Source organism: Typopeltis vanoorti, chromosome 14 (assembly GCF_054136105.1).
Source record: "Typopeltis vanoorti isolate ZY-2024b chromosome 14, IOZ_Tvanoo_1.0, whole genome shotgun sequence".
NCBI classification, from domain to species: Eukaryota; Metazoa; Arthropoda; class Arachnida; order Uropygi; family Thelyphonidae; genus Typopeltis; species Typopeltis vanoorti.
In genome coordinates this window covers 33,079,369-33,093,962 of record NC_143562.1, presented here as the reverse complement: position 1 = coordinate 33,093,962, position 14,594 = coordinate 33,079,369, and the positions used below count along the sequence as shown (strand labels likewise).

Below are 14,594 nucleotides of genomic sequence, written 5' to 3'. Positions count from 1 at the left end.
CTCTTTCCTCCATTCCTAAGCTTCTTCAACAACCTCCAGAATATTTTGCCACCTTCTTGATATTTATTTTCTATATTCTTGCCAAAGTCCACCCATGACTTTTGTTTAGCTAGTTTTACACACTGTTTAGCTTTCTTACATTTGTCTCTGTATTCTGTAAGAGTAAAAGCTGACTTATTTGCCGGGAACTTTTGATATGCTTTCTTCTTTTCCTTCACTGCCTCTTTAACTTCCTGTGTCCACCAGGGAGTTCTGATTTTTTTATCTTTGCACACAACCTCACCACATGCCTCTCTGGCAGAATCAATCAATGTTTCCTTCAGAGTTTGCCACTGAATCTCCAAGGTTTGATTCCTGTTCTCAAACTCTTTCATTTTCTTTTCAATAATATTTCTGTATTTTAGTCTACAGTTTACATCTGAGAGCTGCTCAACTTTTATTCGCTTTAAAACTTTCTTACATGTTATTCTTTTCAATATGAAATTCAATTTTATCCTGCTCAAGACTAAATAGTGATCACTTCCAATTTCAAATCCTCTGTACACTCTGGTGTCCTGCACCAGGGAGAAAACATCACTATCAACAATAACATAGTCAATGAGACATTTCTTATTCCTAGCCTCTTCTCTCCATGTGAATTTGTGCACATTTTTATGTTGGAACATGGTGTTAGTAATAACCAGTCCATGTCCTGAGCAGAAATCCAACAGATATTTGCCATTATTATTAGCTTTGCTCTTTTCTCCAAATTTTCCCAAAATATTTTTGTATGTCTCACAATCATTTCCTACTCTACTATTTAGATCCCCAACAAGGACCAACTTTTCCTTTTTCATTGTGTCAGTTGCTTTTTCTAAAGCCTCAAAAAATTCCTCCACTTCTTAGTAGAACCTTCTGTGGGACCATAGGCACAAATAAGTCTCATTGTCCAGTTCACCATTCTCATATTTGCCCACATTACTCTACTTGAGACTGACTGCCATTCAAGAAGATTAGCCTCGTATTTTGTGTTGAATACTATGGCTACTCCTTCTTTTCCTTGATTGTTATTGCCTGAATATAACATTTTGTATTTATTGCTCAGAAAGATCTCACCAGTTTTGGTCTTTTTTGTTTCAGTCACCCCTATTATGTTGATCTGGTACTTATCTAATTCCTCAGCTAGCTCCATTTCTTTGCCATTCAGGCTTCTTACGTTGATAGTACCGATCTTTAATTCTGGTGATGTTGAGTTGGGGTTTGTTTTCAGATTTGTTCCAGTAGCTGACTTTTCGCTGTTCGCCCTGGTTCCCTGGCGAAAACAACGGGGCCTTGTTTAACCGGGCGACGCCCCAGCCGGCATGAAATTTTGTCATGTTGTACCATCATTTTTTATTTTGGTTTAACCAATAAGAATACAATTTGGTCGGCTAAATCCCAAATTGCCAGCCCATCCTCGTTCGTTCAGTATCAAAGTAGATACCCAACAGGGTGCACCACGAGAAGGTGAGGATTGGACATTAGGTCAGAAGCCCTGGTCGGTTCTCCGCATTCCTTTAAAGGCTATGTGGAGGTCTCCTCTCAGTTATACAGCTTTGACCCTTAAGCACCCCTTAAAATTTTTGAATGGTTTATTAATAGATCCATCCAAGGGTTATAATCGACTTGTAAGGCCTCCAGGAAAGACAGCTAATTCTGTATTCATTTCTTTTAGAAGCTTCTTTGTTGATTCTGTTTTATATGCTCAGAATTGATACCACACTAACATTGCAGGCTTTTTAAACAATGCACCTGGACGTTTTGCCCATATCTTTTGTATCCATAATTTCATTCCTGTTTCGTCTGTCCAGCCTTTATCTTGAACGTGGATAATAATGCCACGAGGAATTTCATCTCTCTGTAACGTTTTTCTCTTGAAGATTAACATGGGGGGGAGTAGCTGTGTTCCATCCGTGCAACAAGCTAAAACTACAGTGTAGCGAGTTTTTTTGTGACCTGTTGTTTTGATCACTATTGATTTGGTGCCTTTTGAATCTACTGTCCGATTTGAAGGAACATCAAACTTTAGAGCACTTCAACCATGTTTGCAATTTGATTAAGCTCAAAGTTAAATTTCCTTCTTGCTGATATGACAAATCTATGGAATTCTATAATTTTAGCTTCATAGTCAGCCGGCATTTTTTGGGCTAGAGTGGTTTTTGTACGCATGCATAACCTGTGTCTTTTCATAAATCTAAAGCACCAAGACGGTGATCTGATAAAATCTAAAATTCCATTAGCAGTTGCCCATCGTTTCACTTCAAAAATTATCATTTTCGTAGAAACAGATATTCCCATGTTTTGATGATTTGTTACCCAATTTTTCATTTGTACTTCTAATTATGGCCATTTTTCTAGGTGCAAACGGAATGTTTTCTTGTGTTTACATAGCAGTTTTAATTGTTCCTCTTGTTTTCTCCACTCACGAACCATTTTTACTGTTGGTAGTGGACCAAAATGTCTTTCTGCTGCTCTGTTTCCATATTGTTTTGCATAATTTATCACATTTAATTTATAACTCACGTTATATGAAAGTCTTTTCTGTTTTACTCATTTTTTCTAATTGTAAGATAAAAATTTTAATGACTTATAAAAAATAATTCAAACGAACCTTACAAAAGCGCATCTAAATCAGTGATTCACCCACATGCAGCGAGATAACTTAGGTACCTACCTTCAGTGGTGTAGTTATTAATTTTATTAACATATTGCACCAGTAATTGAACTTCGCTAACAGCTTCAGTACAGTAAAGATTCGTATTTTAATGTTACCTTCGGTAACATTAAAAGACGCACCCCAATTTTCAGTCGATTTTTCTATGTAAAAAGGTGCGTCTTATGGTCCGAAAAATACGGTATGCAAAACTTTACTCTGCAAAAAAATGTATTCAATGAAGACTCCTTTTTTTTTTTTTTTAATGGCATGTCCCAATAGCCAACAGGAAATCAAAATGATTAGTGCTGTTACAATTATTAGGGAAGTCTTTTTAAATTAAAAAAATATATATTTTGTTCACTCTGCAGCTACTCTCCAGCTAGCAAAATCTACTTGCCTCAGGCAAGTGTATTTGTCCAGCCCCAGTTGGCCAAGTGGTCAGCATATCTACTCTCTTCAACTAATATGCTGTAAATCATGGATGGATGCAATTGTCTTTAGGTAGTAGATGATTTTCATTGACTGGAGTGGCTTGAAAAAGTTGCATGTCTGTCTCCAAAGCACAATTTCTGAACTCTTAAAAAAAAAAAAAAAAAAAAAATACAACAAGATTAATAAAATAATAAATATTGGGTTGGCAAATAAGTTCGTTCAGTTTTTCAGAGTGGAATGAAACACATTTTATTTAATATATATATATATATATATATATATATATATATAATACATACAAGTCAGTTATATATTGACCCTCTTTATCAATGACCTCTTACCATCTTGTCCACCAACTTCATTATGTCACGTTCATAAAACTCCTGAGGTTTACTCAGGTGAAAAACTGATCCAGGTGTCTTTTGACAGCCTCCTCATCAGCGAAGGTTTTCCCATTCAGAGAATTCTGCAACGATCAGAATAAGTGGTAATCGGAAGGTGTCAGGTCTGGTGAATACGGAAAAACATCCCGGCCAAGACGTAACAATTTACACCGGGTTGTTAACGATGTGTGGGGTCTGGCGTTCAAAAGACAACTTCTTTCCGATTTGCCAATTCACGAATTCGCTAACGCGACTGGCCCGTGCTAATTGCACGGGCCAGTCGCGTTAGCTGTGAGCAATAGACAGTTGAAACAATCATTCTGCGTGGCAGTAATACCTCGTAGTCAACAACACCTTTATAATCCCACCACACAGAGAGCATGATCTTCTTTGGATGCAATCCCGCTTTCGAGGTTGTTTGCGACTGTTCGCTCTTGAAAAATATTTAAAAGTTATCAATTGTCATGCTACAGTAATGATGACAGAACAACTGTTGGAGGAAAGAAGATATGGCAGGTTGAGTTTTTAATAACTGCTTTTTTTTTTTCTTAGTTATTCATACAAATAGAAAAAATACAGTTCTGAACATTAAAGGAAATAAAAAAACTTAAATGAAGATGACTTGTTTATGACATGACTTTTAGAGGAAACCAATTAAAATTGCAAGTGCTTTTGCAATTCTTCAAGAAGGAACACAAATTAAGAATTCCAGGTCCAGAAGTTTTATTTACAACTCTAGAAATAAAACTTCTCTAATAAATTTCTTTTCATCCGTGATCAAACTTATGCAAAGAAAATAATATATTTTGATTGTGTTGAGAATTAGGCTGAAAATTCACTCGCCTATTCTCTCTGATAATTTTTCTATGGGGGAGTGGATTTCTGGAGCTCTGGTTTTAAGTACAATTAACAATGAACTGTTAGTTGTATCTTAACTTATTGCTTAAAATTTAGATTGATCTAGATACCATATTTTGTCTCTAGTGAAAAGTTTTCGGATTGCATAATCCTTAAGCCCACTAGTAGTAAAAATATAAGCATACTTTAGGCCAACAGTCATGAGCAAAAGTGCACAAAAAAAACTTCAGCAATTAAGAATAATAACACATTCACCAATACCAATTATTTATATTAACCATCTAACTGATATTTCACCTATCCTCCACCATCATAATTCATTCTTAAAATTTCAAGTTATTCATCAATTTCCTGATATGTACCCTCAAGGAATGTTTAGGCTACTATGACAGCACTACATGATTAAATTCTCACCATTATTAATCTTGTCAACAATGTTCCTCCAAATTAGTCTATTACTTGTGAGCATGCTAATATTGCTGTATTTAAGGCACTTCTAAGTTTCTGTTTCTAAGGCGCTTCTGACTGAATCAATCCACCTAGACTTGGTCTCACTCATCTCTTTCCTGCCACTTGGCACCAAACATCAGTTTTGCTAACTTTTCCTCTCTCTCCCATTCTATTTAAGTAAACATACCACCTTAGATCACCTCTGCTCACACATTCTTGAATACTATAAATGTCAAGTTGCTTCAAAATGAAGATATTAGTGCCATCTGTCATGCCCTTAATTTTTCTCAGAACTCTGTGGTTTCTTGTCTTTTATTAAATGTTTTAATTCTAACCCAACTCTCAGATCAATAACTTAAAATTGGTATGAGCACTATCTTGTATGCTGTTAGTTTGGTGTTTTGGCAAACTCCTATCTTATTTCATATTTATTGAGCTAGCTACCTATCATACCAGTTTTGCTTATTCTGTTATCTATTTGTAACTTGTCATCTTTGCTTAAAACTGTGCCTAAATAGCCAAAATATTTTACTTCTACAGACTCCATTCAAAAGACAGCTGAAGTTAGATTTTCTATGTCCCTGCCTATTTTCGTAGTCTTCGTCTTTCTGTTGCTGATTTTCATGTGAAAACTGTTACAGCTGTTATTCAATTTAGTTAGACTCTGGAGAGTTGCACTGGATGTGTTTAGGGGTACAACATCATCTGCATAAAGCAAAGATGCTAAGTTTGATATCTCTGATTTTAATCAGATTTAATGCCACTTTCTTTCATAATTTGCTTTGTATAATGTTGCTTTGTATAATATCTATTTACTCCAAATAACTGTATTGTATTGAAAAGCTTTTCCCTGTGCACGTTGTCATATTCCAATGATTTCTTAACTATCTGCTGTAAAGTGAACATCTGATCTTAACTTCTTTTTGACCTAAACCCAGCTTGTTCTTCTCCAAGTTTCTCTTCCACAATTTTCTCAACATCTTTTCAAGTATGCATGCATGCATAAATCTTATATATATATATATGTAAATTATACATATCTATATAATCTATAGATTATATAGATCTATCAACCTGTATAGACTGCCATAAAAAGTATTTCCCATGCCTATTTTTTAAGATTTTACCAGTTGTTTGTCTGAATTTAGTTAGATGTTTCTTGAAAAATGCTTTATTTAAATAAGTTTTGAAAAATGAAAAACAGAAGTCAGTATTAATAAATAAATAAATTACAGTTGCCCACATGTCAAATACAGATAACAATATTTGCACTTCTCCATTTTTATAGACAAACATTTTTGTTTTTCATTCTCAATACTGTAACATATAATAATATATTTTCAAATAAATTCATGAATTCTGAATAAGTGCAGTAGTGTGATAACTGCAACTGACTGATTAGCATGGAATAGAAAGATGAGCATTTTTTCAAATTTAATTGTAAGATCAAGTTAATTTGTGGTACTTTTTTTTTTTAAATAAATACACGTGTTTAGCTTTTAAGAAAAAGTTAATGTTTATATTATTATTATTATAAGACACCTCCAGAGAGTCCAAAGACTCATCGAGGGAGGGCACCTACTCTACAACTCTGTCTCCACCACTCAAATCCACCAACTACTACGAGCCACAACTGCCATCATCATCTACACCAATGCCATCTACCGCCCACCACCACCACTAATATTTTCACGGACAATCACAAACATCCATGCCCGCGGCAGGATTCAAACCTGCAGCTTCTTAGCTGGAGAGTGGATATGCTAACCACTCAGCCAACCAAGAGGCTATATTATACTGGATATTGATGGCATGATAGAAACAATGGCAGCTGTCATGTGGTGGATTAAAAAAAAACTTCCTGAAACCTGCAGTAAAGAATATGCAATGTAAATCAGCAATAAAGAGATTAAAAATATATGAAACAACTAGGAAGGCAGCAAAGGTAGCAAAGTACCTCTACAAAACAAGTGACATACTTTAGCAACTTAGGTACAATTTTTTAAGTTATGAGGCAAATTAAATTAGAAACAGCAAGTCAGGAGACTAAGTATAAGTGGAACCAGTTGTCACAGAAATATGGAAGCAAAACCTATCCTTCTTACATTATAAATGAAGAAAAATATAAACATTACTTTCCATAAAAGATTGTTTTCAGATTATTAAGAATAAAAATGGCTGAAGCCGTTTTTGTTCTTAATAATCTGAAAGCCTTTGATGCCTTTACGAAAAGAACAGTCATTTCGTAAAGGCATCAGAATTCACAAGAGACCTTTACCATTTTCTTAAGTCTACTGGAAGAAACTGAACTCAAATTATGTTAAAAAACTAAAAACAATTAGCACATTTAGAGAAAACAAAAAAAAAAGTCCTACCTTTGCTACTCTTTATATTCAATTCCTTGTACTTTTTTGATTTGTGCTTCTTTCCAACTTTCAGAGCTGTTTGTTTATCATCTAAAACAGATTCATCCCCTTCCGTTTTGGCAACTGAAGTAACACGATCATTTACAGATACATGTCTTTCAACTCTTTGCTTCTTTTTCTTAGGCTCACTAATTTCAAATTCTTCCTTCTCTCTTATATGGGAAAAATGTTGCCTGAAACTGTTTTTTGTTCTTTCCCGCTTCCGTTTGTGTTTGCGATGTTTTTCTGTGATCCTATGAGAGTGATTTCGTTTTTCTGGAGCAGAACAGCATAATGGAATGTCACTAAATGTTTTACCATCTAAAGGAATTTTGTTTAATGGAGAGCCATCATCCTGAAAAAAGTAAAAATTGTTTCTTTTTATCACTGTAAGTTCAGTAACTATTGACGTTAATTTACAGTGAGTAAATTTTGTGTCTATATTTACTTGGTTAGTTAATACACAAGGCTATACACAAAATCATTTATTTCGTAACATTTGTAGAGAAATCTTCATAAATATAACATAAATCATAAGTAATGCATAACCCAACAGAGCAGAATGAAGTATTTGTCTTATTAAATACTGACCATTACAAGCAGACATCTGAAAACAGATGTATCACATGTCAAGAAAGGTAATCCGTCTGTACTTATGACACAGTGTATATGAGATAACAAAACCTCAGAGTGGACAGTAGCAGCAAATTTGCTATATTTGCCAATTATCCAACAGTATAAAACTAAACAAAATGACAGATTAACATAACAATTATCTCCCCAGCCTTATTTTTATAGAAGACATACATGATATGCTATGTGGTGTATTTTTTACTTGGTACACAATAGGCTTTTACTTTTTAATTAGTAATCTCAAAACACGAGGCAGTGTATCTATAGTACAATAATATTGTGGATTGCTTAGGCTAGAAAGTTAAGGTAACACAAACACTGACTGAAGGTACACAAATTACACTTCTTTAGGAAAAATTGTCCAATAAGTTCAGTTTAGCTACAAAAGGATGGTAATTAGCTGCTGCTCAGGCGCTTAAGAGAAAAAGAATGAGATTAGAATTGATAATGGCAGTATTTGGATGAAATCATGCAACAAACTGAATGTTTCTGTGAAAAAATATAGTGAACAATGAGAAATAACTGTTCAATCTAATTATTCTTCTCTATGCAGTCAAAAAAATTTTGGGAATCTTAGATATGATCTCCAAACCTGACAGCATTATTCAAAGGCTAGACAGATTTGTGGAGAACAGCTACTCTGAGGCAACAATACTGTTTGCAAAAGTGAAAGAGAAAAACCTGATTTCTTAGATGCAAGGGAGATATACATTTGCCAAGTTAGTTACCCTAATAGAAATATCACAATGGAAATACAAGGGATCTGGACAATGCTAAAAGCAAAACTAGCTACTTTTGGGGTGGAGAGGCCAATATGATAGAACTGAATTTTATCAGTACTGAAACTAACAAAATTAGCAGAACACTGTGAATAGCTGAGAACAGTGAAAGGGAATAAGATAAGGCGATAAGGCACATATTGGGGGTTTTCTGATCCTTGAAACCCTGACATACCAATTCATTTTCATTAGGCACTCTGGATTTTACATGACAAGGAAAAACAAGAAGATGGAAGGCAAAGTCATGGATTCTCTCCTCCACTCTCCCTGCCAAATCTTTTCATGGAACAGTTTCAAAACTATAGACATTGTCCCTCTCAAACCGATAATATGGCTTAGCCATGCTATGTTGCCATGTTCTCCATTTGGCCACATAGTAGGAATATGTTAGAAATGTTTTTAGCTCACCTCTACAGCTAAACACTAGGATCTTTTCACCATTAAAAAGGAAAAACAAACTGTCTGCCCTTCCTCAGCATTCTAGTCACACAGCTTTCCAACAAATCCTTATTGTTTTTTTCTATGGGAAAAAACCTACCGACATTGTAAGATACATTTATCACCCCCCCCCCCCCCCACTACCCCTAATGGCAGTATGGTGATATCAAAAACCTTAGCTAATAGAGCTAAAACCATCTACTGTGATTGTACTAGCTTCTCCACTGAATTCAGTGACATCACGACACATTTTTAGCAATGGAAACCGTCCATAAAATCAACAGAGCTTTGCCCATTTACCCCAACAAACACAAATAATAATCCATCGCTATCCCTATATCCAGAGTACCTCAGAAAAAACTGCATGCATTCTTAACATACAGACCTCTTTCAGGCCTTATCAAAAATTAGTCACTCTTATCCACTCACCTAAAGACCAGTTCACTATCTTGATCTTCCTGACCTCTATAGTATCCCTTGTTCCTGCAAACTACTTTGGACAAACTGGGAGAACAACTAAAATCTGCCCAGAAGAACACAGAAAATGTCACCTGCACTACAGCTGTTCTGGGGCAGCAGACCATGCCATGGACGCAGATCAAACTGTGTGAGGGGGGGGGGGGGGGGAGACAAAGCTAACCAGGAGTACTGATAATATTAAAATTTCAATCTTCAGGAAGCCAATACATACAGATAGATACCTTCACGCATCCTCTCACAACTACCCTCCACAGAAATATGGCATTATATCTACTCTTGCGCATCAGGCCAGATCCTCATTATCAAACGACAAAGAACTTCTAAATGAACGTAATTTCCCCAAAAGGACCTTTATTAATAATGGTTTCTCTCCAAAAAGTATTGAGAAATTTTCTATTTCACCATTGTCAACAAACAATGAAGATTCTACTACTCCCCACAAGCTTACATCTCCTTACTTTACATCAGTTCCCTCTCCCCCAAACTGGAAAGAATTTTAAAAAAAGTTCAACATCAAGACGTGCTTCTCTACTTTACCAAAACGCTGATCTATCTTTAGTCAGCCTAAAGAAAATCATCACCATCTTCAGTTCCCAGGAGTATACAGAATTATTTGCAGTTGTGGTAAACCATATTACAGACAAACTGACAAATCAATCTTTCTCCGTCTTGAACAGCACAAAAGAGAGACATCTCTTATAATACAATCCGAGCCAGCACCCTCGCCAGCCACATCTTGTTCTCTGTAAACTGATGAAGGCCGCCAACACCAAATAGACTGGAATCTAACTTCTAATATTCACAAATGTTATGATGAACTTGAAAGACATATCCTGGAGTCAAAATAAACCGCCCTCAATTCTACCCACATGAATAGCAACCTTAGTTACAATTTATCAGACTCTCATAGCTCTGCTATTCAATATTGCCGTTCTCACGGGATCACATGCACACATATAAATGCAGCTAGAACTGAAGCGTGGACTCCATTTCAAACTTAACTGCAGTTTTTGAAAACTCTGTTGTAAGTGTGTAATGTTTCTGTCGGTTTTTTTGTATATACCTTTGTGCTTTGACACCTGATGAAGTTGGCTTACCAACGAAACTAGTTGTGTCCTTTTATTCTTAATTATCTCAGTGTTTTAAGTCATTAAAATTCTTTTTTTTTTTTTTACATTTCATTTAATTCTGTGTAGCCTGTGTGTGTGTTACAAGTTTTATACTGTACTCCCTGAAGAAATTAGTAACCAAGACAAAATATGGAAACAATAGCATTTTTATTCCTTTCTCAATGCTGTTTTACTAAATTAAACTTCCATCATAATAAGTGCTTTAATAATTGAGCAATGGTTAAGCAAAAGATATGGAAAACCAAACTCATATTTGAAGTGAATTTAATTATTGCAAAATTTATTTCAGGTATACTATCAGAGATTCAAGGTGCTGAAGAAATTTTCTCCCTAACCTCTGTTTACTGAAAACTACTCTACATAGCAAATGTGATGTGCATGTTATACAAAGGCCAGGAGAGGGAGGAAAATCTTAAAACGTGAACCTTTTAAAATATTTCTGTGGTGTTAATTTCATATGGTTTCAATAATAACGATGTTCTGTACTCCATATTCAACATACACATATGGAACACGATAGAAAATTTCCAAACTGTTAATTGTATCTACATGGCAATTTATATAATACAGACACATAAATTTTCACTCTAATAATTTGTATGGTTAGCAGGAATGGAAAAGTGGGCTAAACACATTTCAGAAATGAAGAGCGTCCTTTAATACAAAAGAAGAAATATTAAGAGCTATGGAGCAAACACACAGGAAAACCAGAAGGTGAAGTTTTCAATACTAATCGAATTGAGTGTACTGGCCACTCAATTCGATTAGTATCCTCAGTTTCCAGAAATGCGACAATGCCATGCCACATCATACACTAGAAGTAGAGATACTTCTGGAAACTGAGGATACTAATCGAATTGAGTGGCCAGTACACTTCCTGCTTCCCAATCCCAAAGAACATGTTTAGGACACAATAGGGAGATGCATGGCTATTCAAAATTCCTCTACAGAAAACAAATAAGGCCTGATCCTTGCCCTGAAGGAGGAGTGGGACAGTTTGCCTCAAGAACTCCTGAACCACTAAGAGCACAAGCTGACTTATTTGTCAGGAACTTTTGATATGCTTTCTTCTTTTCCTTCACTGCCTCTTTAACTTCCTGTGTCCACCAGGGAGTTCTGATTTTTCTATCCTTGCAGACAACCTCACCACATGCCTCTCTGGCTGAATCAATCAGTGTTTTCTTGAAGGCTTGCCACTGAATCTCCAAGGTTTGGTTCCTGTTCTCAAACTCTTTCATTTTTTCTTAAATAATCTTTGTGTATTTTAGTCTACAGTTCACATCTGAGAGCTGCTCAACTTTTATTCACTTTAAAACTTTCTTACATGTTATTCTTTTCAATATGAAATTCAATTTTATCCTGCTCAAGACTAAATAGTGATCACTTCCAATTTCAAATCCTCTGTACACTCTGGTGTCCTGCACCAGGGAGAAAACATCACTATCAACAATAACATCGTCAATGAGACTTTTCTTATTCCTTGCCTCTTCTCTCCATGTCAATTTGTGCACATTTTTATGTTGGAACATGGTGTTAGTAATAACCAGTCCATGTCCTGAGCAGAAATCCAACAGATATTTGCCATTATTATTAGCTTTGTTCTTTTCTCCAAATTTTCCCAATATATTTTTGTATGTCTCACAATCATTTCCTACTCTACTATTTAGATCCCCCAACAAAGAACAACTTTTCCTTTTTCATTGTGCCAGTTGCTTTTTCTAAAGCATCAAAAAATTCCTCCACTTCTACCTTAGTAGAACCTTCTGTGGGATCATAGGCACAAATAAGTCTCATTGTCCAGTTCCCCATTCTCATATTTGCTCACATTACTCTACTTGAGACTGACTGCCATTCAAGAAGATTAGCCTCGTATTTTGTGTTGAATACTATGGCTACTCCTTCTTTTCCTTGATTGTCATTGCCTGAATATAACATTTTGTATTTATTGCTCAGAAAGATCTCACCAGTTTTTGTCTTTTTTTGTTTCAGTCACCCCTATTATGTCGATCTGGTACTTATCTAATTCCTCAGCTAGCTCCATTTCTTTGCCATTCAGGCTTCTTACATTGATAGTACCGATCTTTAACTCTGGTGATGTTGGGTTGGTTTTTTTTTTTTTTTTTTTTTTTTTTTAAATTAAAATATAATTTATACTTGTATTTATACAATATATATATATGGGTGCTTTTGTACCATTGTGAAAATGATAGTTACATCCAAAGAAAGACTTCTTAATCTGACTGTGACTCTAACCAGTTCCTTACTTAGGTCTTTGGCATGGTCAAATAAGGTTTTTTCCCCCTAGCATAAACTTTTCTCTTTAACCACAGAACTCTCACTGTTTACATATACAGTATGGATGCTTAGACATTAATTATCACTCACAATGAAGTTTCATGAACTTAGAGAAACTCTAGATGTATGTTTTCTCTATTAAACTTAAGTCACGGTATTACAGACAGTAATGCGTAAGGGGTTAGGACCATGAGATGGCAGCAGCTGTCTACTGTATTATCGCTCCGGTAAAGCTTTGATTCATTAATAGCTTAGGCTCACTATTACTGAAGGCCTGAAAGAAGAAAAGTAGCTGTCTTCATAAAGTAAAAGAAGCTCTGCCTACTCCTTTTAGGAAATAAAACATCAAGGGAATTATTAGAGGATATATTCTTAAAAAAGATTTTTTAACATATTCTTTATTAAGGCATCATCTGTATTTACAATTCAGGTCTTTTGTGTAGGAAGGGAGGGAGGGACTACCTACCAAACATGTATAAAGAAACAAAGCAATATGAGCCTTCATAACTTAGTTGGCATTGAAAATACCTAGCTGGAAAGACCTAGGTTTGAATCCCGTCTAGGAATCAAAGCATTTTTATATAAGGGCTTCAGTTAACTCAAATCCTTCAATTAATTGAAACCAAGTTGACATTCTCATTCAGATATAACAAGGGGCTTTCCTACTAGAAACTTTGGTTTTTCGCTCTATAAAAAGCAGTAAACTGGCCAGAATGCACAAAATACACACTTAGCTGCTTTGACAATAACTCCAAATAGCCCAATAGTTATTAGTAATATGAATTTGGCAATGAGACACTGCATCTCAACTTTCCTAAAAATAACCAATAGTATACACTGTTTATTAAAATTATGAGAAATGTTTACATTGTGCAATTATTTAAATTCCATATGAAAATTTTATGTTATGTTAATAGCATTCTTTAAGGTTTTTTTTAAAGCATGGAACATGAGCTTGGAATGCACACTGATGCAGCAAAACATTCAATATGAAATATTTATCTGGTTTTAAATCAATTGCACATTGTACACAATTATCTTCTTCCTTTAAGTATTAGGCCTAGTGGCCTGTTATTGTTATGTATTAGGCTTCATGGCTTATTACAATTTGAAACCGGAAATCCCACTGAATAGTTCGGTCAACCCTATTCCAGGAGTATTCTATGTTTGTAGATGTGTGTGTGTGTTCATGGGATCGGTCTAGGGGACAGAAAACCCAAGTTTCCAGGTGGAAAAAACCCTACCTCTGTATGAGACCGGCTAACTCATCTTTCATAGAAAGAGACCGGATAAAGGTTTCTCACATCACTGACAGGAATCAAACCCAGGTCTTTCTGACCAAAGGACTTCATCTATACTGCCTGAGCTACAGAGGCTCTGTACACAATTATTACTACAATAACATATGCTTGTAATATAAGGAATACTTGATTAACGTAGTTTTACTAAATAGAAAGTAAAAATATTAACCATATCTGATCCCATTTCTTCATCGGAAAACTGTGATGGAGATACCAGCGGAATCCACCGCAAACATTCTGGATCTAGTTGAATCCTTTTATCTTTGTTAGAGGATACTTTCATCATATAATCTTCTATCAGTCTCTTATTGATACATATTACTAACCTGCAAAATA

At 35.2% G+C, this 14,594-nt stretch overlaps 1 protein-coding gene across 5 annotated transcripts in view; it reads right to left on the bottom strand.

Moving 5' to 3' along the window:
• The window catches only part of LOC150099350 (uncharacterized), a 350,001-nt gene that overhangs the window by 41,999 nt on the left and 293,408 nt on the right, over nucleotides 1-14,594 (bottom strand). For all 5 annotated transcript variants that reach the window (XM_090404451.1, XM_090404452.1, XM_090404450.1 and 2 more), the window contains 2 exons: nucleotides 14,428-14,584; nucleotides 7,173-7,557 (listed from right to left, as the gene is read on the bottom strand). In XM_090404451.1, coding sequence (XP_090260577.1) covers nucleotides 7,173-7,557; nucleotides 14,428-14,584 — 542 coding nt within the window. The remainder of the gene's footprint in view (nucleotides 1-7,172; nucleotides 7,558-14,427; nucleotides 14,585-14,594) is intronic.